This window comes from Lepidochelys olivacea (genome assembly GCF_965140295.1).
Source record: "Lepidochelys olivacea isolate rLepOli2 genome assembly, chromosome: 24".
Lineage (NCBI taxonomy): Eukaryota > Metazoa > Chordata > Testudines > Cheloniidae > Lepidochelys > Lepidochelys olivacea.
The window spans coordinates 3,893,285-3,912,425 of record NC_140434.1 but is presented as its reverse complement, the minus strand read 5'-3'; the positions used below and the strand labels follow the sequence as shown (position 1 = coordinate 3,912,425).

At 59.1% G+C, this 19,141-nt stretch overlaps 2 protein-coding genes across 7 annotated transcripts in view; both read left to right on the top strand.

Moving 5' to 3' along the window:
* The window catches only part of PEAR1 (platelet endothelial aggregation receptor 1), a 56,164-nt gene extending 49,972 nt beyond the window's left edge, over window positions 1–6,192 (top strand). Inside the window, exons 18-24 of one of the 2 annotated variants that reach the window (XM_084613275.1) lie at window positions 202–330; window positions 504–719; window positions 1,015–1,127; window positions 2,236–2,356; window positions 3,143–3,205; window positions 3,949–4,152; window positions 4,599–6,192. In XM_084613275.1, the coding sequence (XP_084469401.1) occupies window positions 202–330; window positions 504–719; window positions 1,015–1,127; window positions 2,236–2,356; window positions 3,143–3,205; window positions 3,949–4,152; window positions 4,599–4,759 (1,007 nt within the window). In that variant the 3' untranslated portion in view covers window positions 4,760–6,192. The remainder of the gene's footprint in view (window positions 1–201; window positions 331–503; window positions 720–1,014; window positions 1,128–2,235; window positions 2,357–3,142; window positions 3,206–3,948; window positions 4,153–4,598) is intronic. The other variant, XM_084613276.1, reaches the window with a different exon arrangement.
* Window positions 6,193–7,923: 1,731 nt separating this feature from the next.
* Window positions 7,924–19,052, top strand: LRRC71 (leucine rich repeat containing 71). Of its 5 annotated transcripts, none has more exons than XM_084613491.1 (16): window positions 7,924–8,006; window positions 9,007–9,128; window positions 9,575–9,694; window positions 11,021–11,161; window positions 11,680–11,755; window positions 12,580–12,654; window positions 13,096–13,164; window positions 13,622–13,781; window positions 14,359–14,442; window positions 15,509–15,598; window positions 16,014–16,127; window positions 16,669–16,783; window positions 17,025–17,131; window positions 17,844–17,952; window positions 18,452–18,573; window positions 18,771–19,052. In XM_084613491.1, exons 2-16 carry the CDS (start codon window positions 9,026–9,028, stop codon window positions 18,891–18,893), a joined length of 1,608 nt encoding a protein of 535 aa, XP_084469617.1. In that variant the 5' UTR covers window positions 7,924–8,006; window positions 9,007–9,025; the 3' UTR covers window positions 18,894–19,052. The 5 variants fall into 5 exon arrangements, with proteins under 5 accessions (XP_084469617.1, XP_084469618.1, XP_084469616.1 ...); XM_084613492.1 differs by having other exon boundaries at window positions 9,572–9,694; window positions 17,043–17,131; XM_084613490.1 differs by having other exon boundaries at window positions 9,572–9,694.
* The last annotated feature ends 89 nt before the right edge of the window (window positions 19,053–19,141 follow it).

Here is a 19,141-nt window from a genome sequence, read left to right as displayed (position 1 = left end):
CAGCTCTAATATTGGGTTATACGGACCATTGGTCTCCTCCAGCAGTCAGGAGGGGGGATGCGAAGCTGTATGGCTCCAAGCCGCTCCCTGGGACTGGCCTGCCCCTTCCTCTTGCCCAGAGCCATCCTGTGTAAATGCCCCTGCCTCCCAGTCCCCTTCCCCCCACGGATTCTAACCTTGGCCCTTGTGCGCCCCTGGCAGAGTGTCCCCCCGGCACCTTTGGACCCAGGTGCCTCCAGGTCTGCGAGTGTCTCCACAACTCCACCTGCCACCACGTGACAGGGAGCTGCCAGTGTGAGCCGGGCAGGAGCGGGGCCCAGTGTGAGAAATGTGAGTGAGACCAGGCAGGGGGCTGGGAGCCAGGACACCTGGGTTCTGTCCCCAGCTCCGGGAGGGGAGCAGGGTCTAGTAGTTAGAGCGGGAGGGCGGGGCTGGGAGCTAGGACTCCTGGGTTCTGTCCCCAGATCTGGGCAGAAGTTCTAATTATTCCTCCGGGTGTGCAGGGAGCCCCGAGCACCCCTTCACCATGGTGCCAGCGGTGCCGATGGGGTACAGCTCCCTGGGGGCGATCATTGGCATCATCGTCCTGGTGATCCTGCTTCTGGCGCTGCTGGCGTTTTTCCTGTGCTACCGGCACTGGCAGAAGGGCAAAGCGAACAGGCACCTGGCCGTGGCCTACACCACGGGGCGGACGGACAGCTCGGAGTACGCGGTGCCAGGTGAGGGCGTGGCGCGCTCAGTAACGGGGGCTCTGCTCTCGCAGTCACCCCCCTGCTCCCGCTAGCACGGCACCTCCGAGGACACTAAGCTCGGAGTCCCCCAGCCCGCTCTCGGGGAAAGTCTCCCAGCTAAGTACCGATCCCAGCCGCCCTGGGCTTCGCGAGGGGAATCCAGCCGGAGCCCGGCACAGGATGGGGACAGGCACCCGGCGCTGCGCAGCCCCTGGGGACAGCTAGTGGACAGGACTCCCAGAGACTTCGGCCTAACTCTGTCTGTCCCTTTGTGTCTGTCCAGACGTCCCACCCAGCTACACCCATTACTACTCCAATCCAAGCTACCACACCCTGTCGCGGTGCGTGCCGACCTCCCCCGCCCCCAACAGCCAGGACAGGGCGAGCTCCCTCAAGGTAAGCCCCAGCCCTCAGGGTGACACTGCTCCGGGGAAGTTCCCAGCCTTTTTTGTTCTCTGGAGCCTCGAGGCACGGAGCCCCTTGGGGACGGGCAGAGAGGAGACAGCTTGTCTGTAGCGTCTCTCCGGGGCTAGGCTGGGCTGGGAATTTGCCGCAAAAATAGTTGCACCTCTGACCCCCTCCCCACGCCCCGACCCCCTGCCCCAGCCCTGATCGCTCTCCTGCCCTCCGAACCCCTTGGTCCCAGCCTGGAGCACCCTCCTGCACCCCCAGCCCAGAGCCTGCACCCCCAGCCGGAACCTGAACCCCTTTCCGCGCCCCAGCCCCGAGCCCCCTCCCACACCCTGTACTCCTCATTTCTGGCCCCAACCCCCAGTTTTGTGAGCATTCAGGGCCCACCATACAATTTCCATACCCAGATGTGGCCCTTGGGCCAAAGAGTTTGCCCACTCCATGCGCTAAGCCATCAGGTTGGTGGCCCCCCAGCAGCGCCCCGGATGCTGGGTGCCCCAAGTCTGTGCAAATCCCTTTTTCTGGCCTGTGTTTCCCAGCCTGTGCTGGTTCAGAGAGCCAGACAGACCCTCTAGTAACTGCTGAACCATCTCTTCTCCAGTCCAGAGCCAGGTGCTGGGCCCGAGCTGAGGGCCCATCTGGTTGGATAAGCACAGCTGGGTGCAGACCAGTCCTGTAGTCTGAACCCCAGGGGTGTCCAAACAACTAAGGGATGAGAACAGGCCAAATGTAGAGATCAACCCATTATACTGGGTGCTGTATCTCTGGAACCCGTGGGTCAAATGACCCCAAATTTGCCCCACTCGCCCCACCCCAGGGTGCCATGGGGCACAGCAGGTTTCGAGACCATCTGAGTATGTGCAGGGATTTTAGAGTGCTTCGAAACATCCGCTCTTAATGCGAGTGCTTGTCTCAATCTGAACTCTGGGCCACTCCAGAATGAAGGGGTTCTTCATGGACACACACAGACCCTGTGGTTCCCAAAATCCTGGCCTGGCAAAGGGGCGGCTGGCTGCCTGTCTCTGCCGAGCTGGACCCCGTGGGCAGGGGGCGGTAGGACGCTGCTGATTTCCGCCCCTTATTTCGGCCACAGGTGCCCTGCAGCCAGCACTTCTCCAGCATAAAGACCGTGGCCTACGGGCCGGACTGTAACGCCTCGCTGCCTGCCGACTGGAAGCACTACGGGGCGCCAGGGCTGAAGCATCGCGAGCGGGGTAAGGTGGGAGGCGAAGGCTCACCAGCTCTGAGCAGGGCTGGGCTTTAGGAGACGGTGTGGGGAGAGGAAGTGGGGTCTAGGGGTCAGGACAGGGTGGGGCCATGGCTTCTACTCCCAGTGCTGGAAGGTGAGTGGGGTTAGGAGTTGGGAGATGGGGGAGCTCAGGACTCCTGGGTTCTTTTCCCATCTCTAGGAAGGGAGTGATGCCTAGTAGTTAGAGAAGGAGACTGGGAAGTGGGGGGGTGGGGCTCAGTACTCCTGGGTTCTAGTCTTGGCTCAGGAAGGGGAGTGGTGCCTAGAAGTTAGGGAAGGAGCTGCAGGGGGGGCCCTTCAGGACTCCTGGGTTCTGTTGGCTCTGGGAGTGGAGCGAGCTCTCTGGATTAGAGCAGGAGAAGGGGAGCTGGGACTCCTGGGTCCATTTCAGCTCAAACGGCCAGTCTTGGTCGGAGCCCTATAAATTTCATCCCCAAACCAGGGCAAAACTGCCCTCCCCACCCCCAAGCTGGTGGGGAGAAAAGCAGCCAGGGCCCTTGTGGGGGACCTTCCCTGGATGCTGCATGGGGAGACCCTTCCTTGGCTGGGAGCTGCCTTCATCTAGTTTCTAGTCAGTGTCCCCATTTCTCACGACCTCCCCCCGTCTCTGCTGTGGGGGCGGACACAGACCCCAGCCTCGTGAAGGGAGCCCCCCTTGTAGCTAAAGGAGGGCCGTGCAGGCTGGGGAGCTAGGGGGAACCCCCGGGGTCTGACTGTGTCCAGCAGCCTCACGGTCTCCCTCCGTGTGCAGGGGGCGGCCCCATGGACCGCAGCTACAGTTACAGCAACAGCCTGGGGAAGTACTACGGCAATGGTGAGCACAGCGGCTCCCTCTGGGGGGGAGGGGCTTCCAGGGGCCCCGGCGCACAGGAGAGGGGGTCCTGCGGGCTTCTCGATCGTAGAATATCAGGGTTGGAAGGGACCTCAGGAGGTCATCTAGTCCAACCCCCTGCTCAAAGCAGGACCAATCCCCAATTTTTACCCCAGATCCCTAAATGGCCCCCTCAAGGATTGAACTCACAACCCTGGGTTTAGCAGGCCAATGCTCAAACCACTGAGCTCTCCCTCCCGCAGATGCTCTCGGCTCAGGCCGATGGCCTCATTTTCCTGGGGTGGGGTCTGGGAGGAGCGGGAGGGGGAGGAGTCGTGCTTACTGCAGCCCTGACCCCCATGTTGCAGTGCGGCACTAGGGGGTGCTGTGGGAGTGGGGCAGGGAGCTCAACAGGGTGCGAGGAAGCTGGGCTGGCTTTGGAGAAGCTCTGTGTATCCCCAGAGCAGCTCCAGCCTGGACAAGCTCCCCTGCACATGCTGCCCAGGTGGGACGCCCTGGGGGCAAGAGGGGAGCTTGGTGCGTAGGGCCCCATCCAGCCCTAGGCCTCTTTGCTGAGGCTGCCGACGAGGGGCCCAGTTAGCACTGATTGCGGCCCATGTGCCTGGAGCTAGACAGGCCCAGCAAACTCGTCTCCTCCAGGCTAAACTGGCGTCCCAGCCCCCCGGCTTCTCCCACTTCCTGTATTCACCCACCCTCCCTTTGCCATCCTTCCACCCACCCTCCAGACTACATCAAGGAGGAGGCTCTACGCGCCAGCAACAGCTCGCTGAACAGTGAGAACCCCTACGCCACCATCAAGGACCTACCCGAGCTCATGGCCAAGCCCTCGGAGGGCAGCTACATGGAGATGAAGTCCCCTGTGAAGCGAGAAATGTCCTACGCTGAGATCGGGCTCTTTGAGGAGCCAGCTGCCGGCTCCAGGGCAGAAGGTAGAGTTCGGCACCGCGACGGACTGCGGGACCCCTCCAGTCCCGTTCACTTTGCAGTGATGCCAGAGACTGAATGGCACATGGGAAGGGGGTACTTGTCCACTGCCAGGCTTTTGCATTTCAGAGGCCACCCTCATCGAGATCGGGGCCCCATCGTGCTGGGCGCTGCACAAACCCACAAAGTGAGAGCCTGTCCCTGCCCCAAAGAGCTCACGGTTTAAAATAGATGCAGCATGGGAGAAAGGAAGGGTCCTTATCTCCATTTTACAGATGGGGAGTCAAGGCCCAGACCAGTAAAGTGACTGGCCCGGGGTCACTCAGGGAGTCTGTGGCAGAGTTTGGAATCGATCCCTGATCTCCCAAGTCCTTAACCACAAGCCCGTCCTGAGACACTTTCACAGATGCCTTTGGTAATGCCCTTGTCTTTCCTCTTCTCCTCCTTCTAGAGAGTTGCCCCCCGGGGGCAGAAGGTGTCTCTCCAGCAGCCCCCAGCGTCGCCCCCAACCACTACGACTCCCCCAAGAACAGTCACATCCCCAGTCACTATGACATGCCACCGGTCCGGCACTACCCCCCATCCCCGCCACTCCGGAGGCAGGACCGGTGAGGAGCCACAGGGCGCTGTCTCTCTCTGTTCGTCCATCCTCCCCATCCTCTCTGTCCACCCTTCCCAGGGAAAGTTGGAGGACTAGCTCCGAATCCCAGCAGGTGGAGAGCCATGGCAGGACCGTGGATGGCCATTTACCAGCACCCCCCGGATTCACCCACAGCCTCTGTCTTTGCTTGTACAATGCAACAGCTGCTAAGGACTAGGGAAGGGGGGAGTCAGACCCCTTGACCCAGCCGCTTGGGGTTGAATATAGCTCATCGCCTTCCCCCAGGTGAGGATTCAGAGTCTGTGACGTTCACATAGAATCATAGACTTTAAGATCAGAAGGGACCATTTTGATTGTCTAGTCTGACCTCCTGCACAACGCAGGCCACAGAATCTCACCCACCCACATCTGGATCCTGAGCCTCCCCCATGCAGCAGGGATGTGGATCTTGGTGGGGTGGTGTTGGAATGGGGGCACATTGCAAAATCGTGTTGCTCCTGCCTCAGCTGCGGCATCCCACCCCCCCTCAGTGTTTGTCTTCAGGGTGGGGTCCCCCGTCAAGCCATCGGCAGGCGTGTTCTGCCCCAAGGGCACGGCTTTGCACTAGGGGGAGGACTGATCTGAGGAGAAGCCTGCCTCGGTGGAGCTGATGTGAACGGGACACCACAGTGCTGGGGCGCGGAACGGCAGATGTTCCAGTGAGCCCCCACGAAGGGACTGATAACCCAGCAGGGCAGCTGCAGACACTGGACCACTGCGCCCTGCTGACACAGACTAAACACCCCAAGACCAGCCCTGCTGCAGCCCCAGGAGAGACATGGCTGGGAAGTGAGACGCTACCGAATTCGGCTCCCAATCCGGATTCCAGCCTGTGGAGGGGGACTGGATCTGGGCTTTTGGCTCGGTCTCGCTTTGCATCTAGACTCAGCTTCCGAACAGCTGCCTCATTTCATCCCGCCACCAGCCCCACTGGAGATGGGCCGTAGAGGATGTTTGCGCTGTTAGGGGAAGTTGGTAGCTCTGAATCCAAGCTTCCCCACCATTCAACCACCACCCACAACAGTCCTACCACTGTGAAGCTGCTGAGGGTTCAGCACACCCCTTCCCATCACGGCATACCACCCCCACCTTGTGCAATATACCGGCCTAAAGTGTCTCCCCCTTGCGGCCGGCCCTAGCAGCTGTAACAGCCTGCTACTTTACTTACCTGCAGCAATGGGAGCTCCTCCTTGGCTCAGGTGACAGAGGCCAGGGCTGAGCTCCAGGGCTGGAGTCTCTCTGCACATGGTCTTGGTTTATGACACCTCCAGGTAGAGCAGACTAGCCCAGCAGGCTCAACTTGGCCTAAGGGACATAGCTGGGTTTCCTTCCCTTTCTGCTCTGGGGGAGAGCTGGGATCTGTAGCCCAATTGATACAGCTCCAGTGTGCATGTAAATAAAGATGTTTGTGTTTTCTTTTTTAACTATGCAACTGTCTAGTTTTTGGCTCAGCCTCCACCCAACTGCTAACATCACTCCATAGGCTTATAGTCAGGGTACGGCCATGAGATTAAACAGGAGCTGGGGTGAGCAAAGACACTGAACTCCCAAATGTTACCCTTTGGGGAGGAGGGGATGCTCTTGCATGGGCTGCAGGGGGGCGTGAGAGGGATTATTATTTTGGTTCCAGTAACAACTAGAGGCCCTAACCAAAAGTGGAGACCCGTTTTGCTAGGCATTATAGGTAGAGACTGAGAGATAGTCCCTACCTCGAAGAGCTGACACTCCAAATAGACAAAGAAAAGATTATCTCCATTGCACAAATGGGGAAACTGAGGCACTGAGCAGTGCAGTGGCTTACCACGGCTCACATACCCTAGGAATAGAGCTCAGATCACCTGAGTCCACGTACGGTGCCTTAACCACAAGCCCATCCTGTGAACGTAGGGAAACCACCATGCTGAGCAGGGGAGGTAGCACATACGTTTTTCTCAGTGTGGTGATATCACTGCCTCTAAATCCTGCATTAAGTCCACCACTGATCTTTAAAGTGGTAAAAGGGAGACAGTCTTGCCCAGCAGGCAGAGCACAGAACCAGGACTCCTGGGGTCTACGTGTGCCTTCAGGTCTCTGTGCCTCAGTTTCCCACATCTGTAAAATGGTGCTAACGGTGATGCTGACTGAGAGCCACGAAGGGAATTGTCCCAGATCACCCCGGCAGTTGCAATCCACGCTGTAAGCCTCTCTGGATTTCTTACTCGCGGTGGGGTGGGGTGGGGTGGGGGGCAGTTAAACCTGACTAGAAAATGGGAAGAAATTTACCCTTTTCTCTTGCCACAGGAGGACAGAACAGCCCTGCCCTGGAGCCCCCCGCACCCCCACCCAGTGCGCACACCTACCACGGATTGTTACACCCGCGGATACTTTCCGCACCCAGGCGGGAGCACTGCACAAAGGGGAAAGCGCTGGAGCCCACCGCGCCAGGCGGGGGCTGGAGAGGAAGGGTGGGCAGGAGAGCAAGGCCACCTGTACAGCCCGGCTGGCCTGCTCAGCGGGGCCGGGCCTGCGGGGACTCCCAGGCTCAAAGGGCCGGGGGCTGCACGGGGGGGGGACCAGGCAGCAAATGCGAACAATGGGGAGGGGGGGTGGTGGGGGTGTGTGTGGGGGGGGGGTAATAGGAGCCCATATAAGAAAGAGACCCACAAATCGGGGACTGTCCCTGTAAAATCAGGACATCTGGTCACCCTATGGGGCACCCCCACCCCCGATTTCCACAGCCCCCCCCACCTCTATCGCCACAGTGGGGGGGGGGGATCCCGTTTCTAGGGGGCTGGGATAACCCGGCGTGGGCACGCAGCGCCGTGACCCCCCCCCAACCTCCAGCCGGACGTCACCCACACGCGGGGGTTTCCGTGGTGACCCCAGTTTTAAGGGTGACAGGACACACCCCCCCCCCCGTTTCCATGGGAACGGGGCTGGCCGTGCCCAGGTTCGGGGATGGGGGGGGGGTCATGGGGACGCCCCTGCTCCACCAGTCACACAGGGGTTTCCATGGTGACCTGGACCCCCCCATTGTCATGGCAACGGTGACCCCCCCCCCTTTGGGGGTTGGCGGGGGTTCCCGGGGGCGCTGCCCCGGCCCCCACAGCAGCGTCCTGTAGCCCCGCCCCGCCCGCTCCGGGCCCCGCCCCCGCGCCAGCCGCCCCCGCGTTGCCATGGGGACCCGCGCGGGGCCCGGCAGGGGAGGCCCCAAGCGGAGCCGCCGCCGCCCCGGCTCAGGTGGGGCGAGGCGGACCCCCCCCCCGCCCCCCGAGGCAAGGGCCCCCGCCCCCGCTTCCCACCGCAGCTAGGGACCCCCCCCCGGCCAGGCCCCCGTACACACCCCGCAGCCAGGGACACCCCCCCTCCAGTCAGGGCCCCCCCTCCAGCCAGGGAGCCCCCCCTCCAGCCAGGGGAGCCCCCCCCTCCAGCCAGGCCCACATACACTCCCCGCAGCCAGGGACATTCCCCCCAGCCAGCCCCCCCCCCCGCAGCCAGGGACACCCCCCCTCCAGCCAGGGGAGCCCCCCCTCCAGTCAGGGCCCCCCCCTCCAGCCAGGGGAGCCCCCCCCTCCAGCCAGGCCCACATACACTCCCCGCAGCCAGGGACATTCCCCCCAGCCAGCCCCCCCCCCGCAGCCAGGGACACCCCCCCCTCCAGCCAGGGGAGCCCCCCCTCCAGTCAGGGCCCCCCCCTCCAGCCAGGCCCACATACACTCCCCGCAGCCAGGGACATTCCCCCCAGCCAGCCCCTCCCCCGCAGCCAGGGACACCCCCCCCTCCAGCCAGGCTCACATACACTCCCCGCAGCCAGCCCCCACCCCCCCCGGCTAGGCCCCTCCCTCCCCCCCCAACCTGGAGAGTCCCCTGCTAGGCCCCCTGACCCGCCCCCCCCCCAAACCGAGCTGGGACTCCCCCGCCCCCCCCCCAACAAACGCCTCCCGTAGCCCACCACCTGCAGCAGCAGCTCTCGCCCTGTATCTCTGGGGGCAGGTGCCAATGCCACGCCCCCGCCCCGACGTGCCACGGATCCTCCCTTTGCCCGCCCGCTCCGAGCCCCATCCCTTCCCAGTGCCGTAGCCCCCTGGCCAGGGGGTGGGGTTTCTTGCCCCGAGGAGCAAAGGAATGAAGGAGCAGAAATATAAATTGTGGGGAGACACAAAAGCCCATTGGGGCGAAAGGGCAGCGCTCTTGGCTCTGACCACGTGTTACCAGCTGAGCCCGTCTTGTTTTCCTCCAGTGCCCTGAAGAGCGTAACTATGGGGAAGAAAGGGGACCGGGGGGCCAAGGATAAAGTGGCTGGCGTGAGCCTTGAGGAGGAAGGAAAGAACGCGGCTAAAAGGACTGACCAACATGGTGAAGGTGATGACCCCCGATTGCTCTGTTCCCTGGCAAGGACGCCACCCAGGGGTTCAATCTAACTGGCTGAGTCGGGCAGTGGGTCCTGCTCATATAATGCCAGGGCCAGGAAATCTGGCCCTTATTCAGGTGTCTACCTGGGAGCTGGGTTCTTTTGGAAAATCTGGCCCTAGCGGACTTTGACCTTGACCCTGTAACGACCTAGGCGATGCTTAAACTGTAGGCATGTGGGTCCTCCCATTGAAGCTAACTGAATTCCCCTTGCAATGTTCTTCACTTCTTGTGGTGGTTGCTGTTAAAACACAGCCACTTCAGTGCTCGCTGAGGAGTCTCTGCGACTAGCTTGCGTGGCTGAAGTAAGATGCTTTGAGATGCTGTTAGCACAAAAGCTGCTCTGGAGTGTCTGTGGTGTGGATGGAGTGACTCCTGCCCTGCTCTTTCCCCAGAAGAATACCAGTGCACCGGCCTCCTGGAGCAGGATTTCAATGAGCTGTGCTCCCGCGCCGGACTCACCAAAATCCCCAAGGTCACAGTTAGGCTGCAATCTGTCTGTAACCTCTTCCTGCCAGGTGAGTGGAGCCTCCGGGGATTCCCGGTGAGGCAAAGGGTGGGAGTATTGTTCACCCCAGCTGTGAATTCATCCCACATGAGCTAGGAGAGAAGAGTCGGCACTTAGGAGGGCAATGGAAGGGGTTCTGTACCAGCAAGGGGCCCCACACCACATTGCCCTGTGGCTCCCTTGACCCTGCACTGAAGTCTTTACAAGACTTGTAACGGTCTCCCCAGCTGGCTTAGTACAGGCAGGCCTGCTCTATGCCAGCCCCCATCATGGCAGTTTAGCCAATAGCCAGAGCACGTTGTGTTCTAGCCACCCTATGGGCATGGCTTAGGGCTAGGACACGCTGTGCTCTGGCTATTCTCTGATAGGTTGCTAAGGGGCAAATGCCTGAGACAGATGAGAGCAGCCACCCTTGTAACCTCCTTCCTGCACTTGGTGCACCAGCCTTCAGGCTAAGCCCCGTGCCCTCCCTGCTTGCAAGCAGCCTTGAACAATGAAGCGTGATGTCCAGAGGAGGGGGTTTCCCCGGGAGCCTTTCCTAGATGGTTCTGCAAGGCGGAAAGACTATTTGCTGAGAACAGGGCTCAAGACTTGCAGGATTCAGTGTTTTCTTAATGGCCCAGCTCCTAGAGTTCTCTGCTTTCTGGAGAAGCTCTGCATTCACTTAAAGAACAAGGCCTTTCCAGCCCTTGGTGTTGCAGAGAAAAGCTGGGAAACGTAACTTCTAGAAGTTCAGATGCCAGAAGGCAAAGAAATAAGAGGCCCAGCTTATCAGTGGGTCGTGCACTTCATTGTTCGTGCAGGCTGAGCTCTGTGCTCTCCAGCTTGCTAACTACAAGTGGACTCCAGGTTTGAGTTGGGGGGACCTGGCTACAGTTGGGGTGAGTGGCCTGGCTGAGGGAGCTGGCCAAGTTGGAGGCAAAGCACTGGGGAAATCGGAGCTAAAACAGCTTTCACCTAGGGGATGCTGGCCGTTTCTGCTGGTGGAGGATGCATCTGGGATATGAGCTGCAGAGGACTGTCGCAAGGAGATTGTGCGTGTCCGTTTCAATCCCACCCATTTCAGGGGCAGGAAGCTCTAGTTAAATAGTTTGGGAAGGCAATGTAGCCCCAGATGGGTTTAACATGTCTCCCAGCTTCCCCAGCCCTAGTGAAGGCAGAGTGTAGTGAAGAGAGGCTCATGCAGCTAGAAGGGGATGGTCTCTCCATGGTGGGGCAGCGTGGAGTGATTGACACAGGGCAGCGGCCTGCATGAGCCTTCACCTGGCGCTGCAGAAGTCTCCCTCGGGCTTGGTGCCCTTGCCTCCGAGTGACAGATTGGCCCCCTGCCTGGCAGAGGAAAGCGACACACTGGCCGAGAAGGAGGTCCCAGCCAACCTCACCCAGATCCAGAGCAAGTACGCCTACTTCCAGCCCTGCATCCAGACCGAGCTGGAGCATGACGACCCCAAGAGCACCCGTGAGATCTTCCTGCGAGGTGAGGAGCTCAGCTCACTCCGAATAGCCCCGCTCAGCACTGTAAAACAGGAAGGGGGAGGTGGGGGAGACTGATTCAAACCAGGCGCTGGCCGTATTTCGGGGCACTGCCCCCGTCTCCTCTCTCATCAAAGGCTTTCTGAAAGTCCAAATAAACTCTATCCACTGGATCCCCCTTGTCCACGTGCTCGTTGACCCCCTCAAAGACTTCTAATAGATTGGTGAGGCATGATTGCCCTTCACAAGAGTCGTTTGTCTCTGTGTTTGTTAATTCTGTTTCCATAGTTGTAACCAATTTGCCTGGTACTGAAGTTAGGCTTGTAATTGCCACGATCGCCTCTGGAGCCTTTTAAAAAAAAACATAGGCCATACCAGAGCCCAGCCAGCTAGCCGTGCCATGTCGAACTGGCATCCAAGCTGGCCGGGGAGCCAAGGGGCATTTGAGGGCAGGGGTGAGGGATCGCATTCTGGCTGTTTTCTCTTCTGCGTAACCAGCTCCATCTGCTTTCTCTCTGGCAGGCTGGAAAATCGAAGAGAGAATGCTGGCTGTTTTCAGCAAGTGTCTGCCTGCCCTTGCCAACCTGCAGGCTGTTCAGTGAGTGAGGGGCTGGGCAGGGCCAGGAGCTGTTTGACTGAAAGGGCCCAGAGACGGGCAAGGAAATACAGCAGGATTTCAGTTCTCTGAACCCTCAGTATCCAAGCCTCCCTCTGACATAGAATCATAGAATATCAGGGTTGGAAGGGACCCCAGAAGGTCATCTAGTCCAACCCCCTGCTCAAAGCAGGACCAATTCCCAGTTAAATCATCCCAGCCAGGGCTTTGTCAAGCCTGACCTTAAAAACCTCTAAGGAAGGAGATTCTACCACCTCCCTAGGTAACGCATTCCAGTGTTTCACCACCCTCTTAGTGAAAAAGTTTTTCCTAATATCCAATCTAAACCTCCCCCACTGCAACTTGAGACCATTACTCCTCGTTCTGTCATCTGCTACCATTGAGAACAGTCTAGAGCCATCCTCTTTGGAACCCCCTTTTGCTGCCTCCCAGTGCATTGGCTCTTGCCTCTCTGAGATCCTGATCTTGGTGTCCTCCAAGTTGACTGGATAATTGGGATGCTGGAATTAGAATCAATCTGGGGCCCTGCTAGCTCTTTAAAACCAATAGCTAGTTTGGGGCCTCTGGAACGCCAGGACTCGGGTGCTGGGAAATGCCTGCATTCGCTTTTGAATAGCAGATATTGGTGAAGGGGTTTGAGCATAGGCCTCTGAGGCCTGGTTCTGCAGTTGACTCACTTTGTGACCTTGGGCAACTCCTCTGCCCTCCCCGTGCCTCAGTTTCCCCATCTGGGGACGAGAATGCTTTACGATCTCTCTTATTGAGTTAATGCTGCTGCTAAGGCTACCATGTCTCTCTTCTTTCAGCCTCTGGAAGGTCGGCCTGACGGATCTCTCGCTCCTCTCTCTGATCGCTATCCTACCAAACTGCCCCAATCTCAAGTAAGCGAGAGCTAAGCTGCGGGGATGGGGGCGCTCAGACAGTGCTGGAGGCAGCTGCTTCCCTCTTGGCTCCCATCTCGGAAAGGGGACCCCATTTCTTTTTCAATTTGATCGTAATGATCTTTGAAGGAGCCAGTGAGATGGGACCTGAAGGCAGTGCTTTGTGAAGCTCATTGATGATCCCATGGCACTCTGTACCAGAGCAGAACCGCCAACTCCACTGTCCTGCCCAAAGCCCTAGCGGGGTGGCTGCTGCCTACCTCAGATTTCCCCCTGCCTTTTCAGTGGTGTACAGCATTCTTCACTTTCCCTTCCAGGCTGTTATGTAGCGTTTCTTTGTCGCTGTGAAGCAGCTGCTGTGTTCCACTCCAGAGGTGGCTGCATGTCTGCAGGCCAAGTGACTTCTCTAGCACCTTGGTCAGTTTCTGCTTTTCCCTACAGGACACTAACGCTGGAGGGGAACCCGTTAGCAGAGGGGTCCTTCTATAGGCTGATCGGAGAGGAGAGCACGTGAGTTCCTTCCGAATCGAAGACCCAGGAGTCCTGGGGAGTGCATGCTAGTTAACCATACTTGGGGCAGATACAGCATTGGGCGAGGGAAGGGAAATTTCAGACCACTGCGTCTGCTCTGGGTGGGACCCTGGGGGATACTCCTGGGAGGGAGGTCCCAGTGGGGAGGAGGGCTGAGGATCACTGGGCGGGATGGGGTGCTTTGTCTCAGACTCTCATAAACAAAACCCTCAGCCCATCGGCAAGGTGCCCACACAGAGTCCAGCGCATGGTGTGCGGATTCCTTGCCTCCTACCCTTCCACCCCGCAGGCCGAGCGGGCCTGGGATTGCTCCTGCCTACTTCAAGGCTCTGTCCTGGAGAGTCCCCTCCCCACTCCCAGGGCGTCTCTTTCCCTTCCCAGGGAGCAGGACAGTCCAACCAGACCTGATTGGAAACTCTTACCAACACCCCTGCAGGCTGGCTCACGTGTCACTGAGAAACAACAACATCGGCAATGCCGACGCCAAGCTGATCGGCCAAGCCCTCTCCACGCTGAAGTCCTCCAACAAGAGCTTGGTCTCGCTGATCCTCAGCTTCAATCACATCTCAGACTTGGGAGCAGGCTACATCGCAGAGGTGAGGGGTGAGAGAGAAAGCGACTGGCTGTGTTGGGGCATGAACATCCGTAGAGCATCTGAAGGGGGAGTCTCTCCTGGGAACTTGTGCCAAGGGAGATCTGGGTACGTAGGGAGGGACAGAGACCTTGTGGTTAAGGCACTTCCCTGGAGGCCTGGCTTCAAATCCTAGCCTTGTCACTAGGTTATTTTTTAAACCAGTTTAAGTCCAATTGTCTCATGTAGATGGGAACAGGCAGCTGGGGGAGCCTTAATAGCTGAGGCTGTGAAGGGAAGCCGAAGAGATGGAACTTTACAGGCTGGAGCTTTGCGTGTTCTCCTGCCAATCCAGTCTAGCTAGATCCAGTACTCAAAATCCACCTGCTGCGTAGCTCTGGTGATCTCTCAGCAGGATGGGTTGGGCCAATGGAGAGACTGAAATCCCCTGTGACACAGGAACTGGGCCATTGGCAGGAGTTGGTGAAGGGAAGCCAGCCCAGCCGGATGGAGGGTTCAGGGCTGTCACTGCTCACAGCTGACGTTTTCTTTCCTTTCCTTGCATGTCTGCGTCCCACCGCCGCCCCCCGGGGTCTGTCCAGGGCTTGCGGTTGAATCGCTCTCTGCTGTGCCTGTCTCTGGCACACAATCAGATTGGAGACCAGGGAACACTCAAGCTCGCAGAGGTGCGTCCAGGAAAAGGCCTTTGCTCTTCAGTACAGGGGATGGATTTACCCTTTAAAAAATTCTTTGCCCGGCCCAGTGTCCACTGCTCCCTCCCTTTGCAGCTATTAGCCAGGCTGGGCAGGGAGGGTGTCCTTAGCCTCTGTTTGCCAGAAGCTGGGAGTGGGCAACAGGGGATAGATCACTTGATGAGTCCCTGTTCTGTTCATTCCCCCTGGGGCACCTGGCATTGGCCACTGTCGGAAGACAGGACACTGGGCTAGATGGACCTTTGGTCTGACCTTAGCTGGCCATTCTTATCAGGAACATCTAGTGGGGGTGGAGGGCTCTATGGAGGAGTCCGAGTTGTGGATCCAGAGCTCTCTCATCCAAGGGGTAGGGGTGGTGGCTCTTTAACTAAAGAGTTTTTCTCCCAGCCATTAAAAGGCCTTTGAGTTGAATGCATGTTAACAAAGAGAGTTTGAATCAGTCTGAATCAAAATCCAACCCTCTCTCAGCTAACCAGGCTTCCCTGGCACAGCACCTCCCGTCTCCTGCATTCCCAGCTCTCCATAGTGGTTGCGAGGGAAAGAAACGAGCTGAATTTCTAATGAGTAAGACATCTTCATCCGTCACAAAAGAGCAGATGCGCAGCTCTTCTCCCCATCTGCAGCTCTCTAACGCAGGCCAGGCCTGACCTGCACCAGGCCCTGACCCGGCAGCGGGACGTTCCAGGGCTAATCCCTGCTGCCCTGCCCCGTTCCCATTTGATCGTCCTTCCCAGCCCCTTCCCCCCGGTATGAATGACCGAAAAGGGACGTACTAGCACATCCCTTTGAGGGAGCAGGACCTGAGCTCGGAAATTCGGGACCCGATCCCGAGGGACTGAGCATGCTCAGTGGGTACCGAGCACCTCTCGGCTCAGGCCGTTGTAACGTCTGCGAGCTTGGCTGTGGTCAGAGAAGTGACGGGGATTGAAGTGGTGCCTAGGCCCCGGGCTGCCCCCTCTGTGGGGCGGAAGAGGGGGAGTTAAGCTATTGTGACCAAGAGAGACTGAGCAACACTGACTCCCCCATTGCTTTGGGGCAGGTTCTGGGACCTTTCGCTTTAACTCACACCGAAGTCGTGGAAAGGAGGCGACTTTTACTGGAGAAGGAATCCCAGGAGCGGTCCCGATCGGTAAGGTTCCTGCCAGGCCATGTGCGCCCACCTGAGGGCGACAGATCAATTCACCTCAGGGGCGGGAGGTGCTAGCGACTGACCTCTTTCCCACAGCGGCCGGCCAAACATTGCTATAAACTCAGAGCTCCATGAACCAGGTCGCTGAGGTAACAAGATTTACCCTGGAGCGTGCTGTATTCCCCTCTACTTTCTGAGCCACCTAGAGGATAACAGCCTACTACTGCTGCCACCTAGTGGCATCACTCCTTTAGCTCACATTGTAGAGGTCTGAGAGTCCCTGGTTCTAAGCCAGCTGACACCCCATGCTAGGAATTGCTACAGTTAGCGCTGCCTAGGGTCCTAAAGGTAGCAAATGTAGAGCAGCCTGTGGTGTCCGAATCTCTATTAAAATCCCTCTGGGTCTGGGTTCCAGCCTCTGAGACATGCTGATGCCAAAAGCAGTGAGCGTCCCTCCAGCCTCGTCAGCAACACCACCATCGACAAGCTGCAGTCAGCCAAACAGAGCAAGAGCGGGTCCAAGAAAAAGGTGAGGGGTGTGGGCTGAACCGAGTAGGACAGTTTCCACGCAGCCCTTCCCAGGGACTCCAGGCGTGTCCACCCTGCCTGGGAGCAAGGGGTTAATCCCACAGCGAGCAGCTCCCAAAGATCCGCTTCTTTGTAAGGATCAGGGGATCGCAGCGGTCAGGACTTGCGCATGGTAATGTTAAGGAAAAGGAGGGGGCTCGTGGAGCCAGGGAGTGACCCTCAGGACTCCTGGGTTCTCATTTCATTTCTGAAGCGGGAGTGTGAGCTCGTGGCTAGAGCAGAGACTTAGGGATCAGGACTCCTGGGTTCTTTTCCCAGCTCTGCCGCTGGGTTCATTTGGTGACCTTGGGCTTTCCTGTGCCTCCATCCTTCAAACAGGGTTCATGCGGGACTGGGGGTGTGCAAGGCTGGTGGTTTACATGCTTGGGCCAGAAGCGAAGTGGGGTCAAGCCTGATGGGGACTTTGCAAATAGCGACAGATATTAAAGAGATGCCGAGCCTGCCTGCCAGCGCCCCCTTCAGGCCTGTGCTTCTCCTTACAGGAGCCTTTGAAGAAAGAGGAGAAAGCTCAGGCCAACACTGCAGGTGGCGGTGGGGTCGTGGGCGGCTCAGCCTTTGTGCCCGCAAAGAAGGAGGATGCTAAACAAGCCAAGAAAAGTGAGTCGAAATTCTAACCCCCCCGTCCCTTGTGCAAGGGACCCCCAAAGATGGGCTAAGGAACTAGATGGTGAACTGTGCCAGAGTGGGGGGTGGCCGGAGGCGATGACCCTCTCTGAGCCGGGCGCCTGGCCAGTTGGTTCCAAGGCAGGGCCCATGGGAGGGCCCCCCATGGCTCAGCTTGCAGCTCTCTGCGTGGCAGAGGCTCGGTCAGGTTTGTGAGTGTTTCACCCAGCTCTAGGTGTGTCCCTCCCTCTAGTGGTTTCCACCCCGGAGCAAAAAGTTGTTCGAGGCAAAGGAACCAAATCGGGCGCCAAGGAGAAGCGCAGTCTGCTGCCGGAGTTGGAGGTGAGGGAGCCCTGGCCAACCACGGGGTACAATGCTTGGCATCTCCTCCAGGGACTGCTATACACAGTGCTCCCTGCTGCCCGTAGGCCAGGCTCAAGGCACTGGGTTAGTGGGGCAGAAGCCTGGCTCTGGGCTAAGATCCGGAGTTGAGTTCCTGGTCACCTCCAGAGCTAGTGTCTCAGTTACAGCCCGAGCTGCGTTATGGGCCTTGGTGGCCTGGGAACTTGGGCCGGGTCACTGACCCTTCAGCTGGAGCTGCTGTGATGGCCTCTTGGTTCAGTTCCGGCACAGGTTGTTCCATTCTGCCCCTGCCAGGGGGGATACAGTGGGCTTCACTCCCACTCCTGCCCGGCTGGGCATGGTGCAAACGACTGCCCCGTTCCGCCCCCGAGGTGGCTGACTTGCGTTGGGATAAAAAGATGTGGAACCATTGGCTCAGCATGAAAGCTGGGGATTTTCAAAGGGGCTTGGAGGAGTAAGGAGCCTGCTGCCCAGGGAAAATCAAGGAGATCTGTACTCCCAACTCCCTTAGGCACCTAAGAGGATTCCAGCCAAAACGTCCTATCTCCTGCCCCACATCAGACCCAGCAATGGGCTGATCCCTGCCCCCCATCATCTCCTGGGCAGTGCCAATGCAGCGGGGGGCCCTGCCGAGCTGCTCCCAGGGGCAGCTCTGGGACCTGCCTGAAGGTGAAACGTTCTCTGTGCCCAGGTGGTGGAGCCCACCGAGATCGTGAACCCACTGCTGGAACAGGCCGAGCACCGCGACGGGAAGGTCTTCCTGCCAGGCAACCGTGTGCTCATCAACTTAAACCTCACCTGTACGTTGGCCCGGGGCTGGCTGGAAACCCACCATCTTGCCTGGCAGGGCAAGCGTCCCCCGTGTTGTCCTTGGCCAACAAGCTGGGCTGGGAGCTGTGGCAGTGGGTGGGAGATGCAGCAGCCTCTGCCAGACTTGCGTGTGCCCTTCCTTCTGAGTGGGGCCTGCAGCCCCTGGTGCTGGGCCAGGCCCTATCCACAGAGCTCCTTCAGTACCACCCGCCCTTCTCCACTTCCGTCCATGCGGCCCAGCCTGGTCACTCACCTCGGTGCCGCGTAGCTCCTGGGCTCCCTCTGTGGCCTGATCCCCAGCAGAGGCAGGAGACGCTCATGCTTCTAGAGCCAGGTGCCGATCCTCTGCCCCACAGCAGCTGGGTCAGTGTCTTCAATGGGCGCAGGCCCTGGCTGAGGTCCCAGGGAGTGGCCCAGGCAAACCCCACCCTAGGCCCCAGAGGAGATGGGGTTTAAACTAGCCACTGATCCGCATCTTCCCTCCCCAAGGGAACCAGATCACAGAGCAGGGCCTGAAAGCGTTCCTGGCAGCCATGGAGAGCCAGCAGCAGGCCAGCAAGTCCACGGCTGGGGTCAAGTCGCAGACGGGCCTGCTGCGGCTGTCTCTGGGGGTGAGTACCACGCTCCTGCATGGCGGTGGGAGGGAGCTGGATCCAGCCCCAGGGCCCTTGTTCATTCATGACTGTGCCGCCGTGTGGGCCGGGGCTTACAGCTGTAGGTAGAGCATTCCCCACGAGCGGCGGGGCTGGAATGGGAGCAGAAGCGAGTCCCCCCCTTTACTCACCCACCCCCCTTTCCGCCCTTTCAGAAAAACCGCTTCCCTCCTGACAGCAAGACCTTTGCCAAGCTCCAGGAGCTGATGCTGCCGCGCGACCCCACCTACAGCCAGCTGTCCAAGGCGCCGGATGAGGAGCTGGCTGTGCCCAGCTAGGGGTGGAGGGGCAAAAGCCTCCACTTGCTCGAGAGCAGAAGAGTCCCACGGACCTGGAGAGCGCTGGGGCAGCCTTGTGTGGGATTTCTGATCCCCTCCGCCTCTGACCCAGCCCAGCCTGTAACCGTTCCCGCCTCCCATTAAATAGTTTTGACACAGCCTGCTCTGGGGTGGAGCATTAACTTCAAGGGGTGGGGGGGTGGGGGGCTGGGGCCCTCTACACCCACTGGAATTCAGGCTCTTTTTCC

Bases quoted from the DNA above. Each gene is read 5' to 3' on its own strand.
- LRRC71 (XM_084613490.1), top strand. From the start codon at position 9,026: ATGGGGAAGAAAGGGGACCGGGGGGCCAAGGATAAAGTGGCTGGCGTG. The intron at 17,132-17,843 runs GTGAGGGAGCCC...CTCTGTGCCCAG, and splicing joins GTCTGCTGCCGGAGTTGGAG to GTGGTGGAGCCCACCGAGAT. The intron at 18,574-18,770 runs GTGAGTACCACG...CCGCCCTTTCAG, and splicing joins TGCTGCGGCTGTCTCTGGGG to AAAAACCGCTTCCCTCCTGA.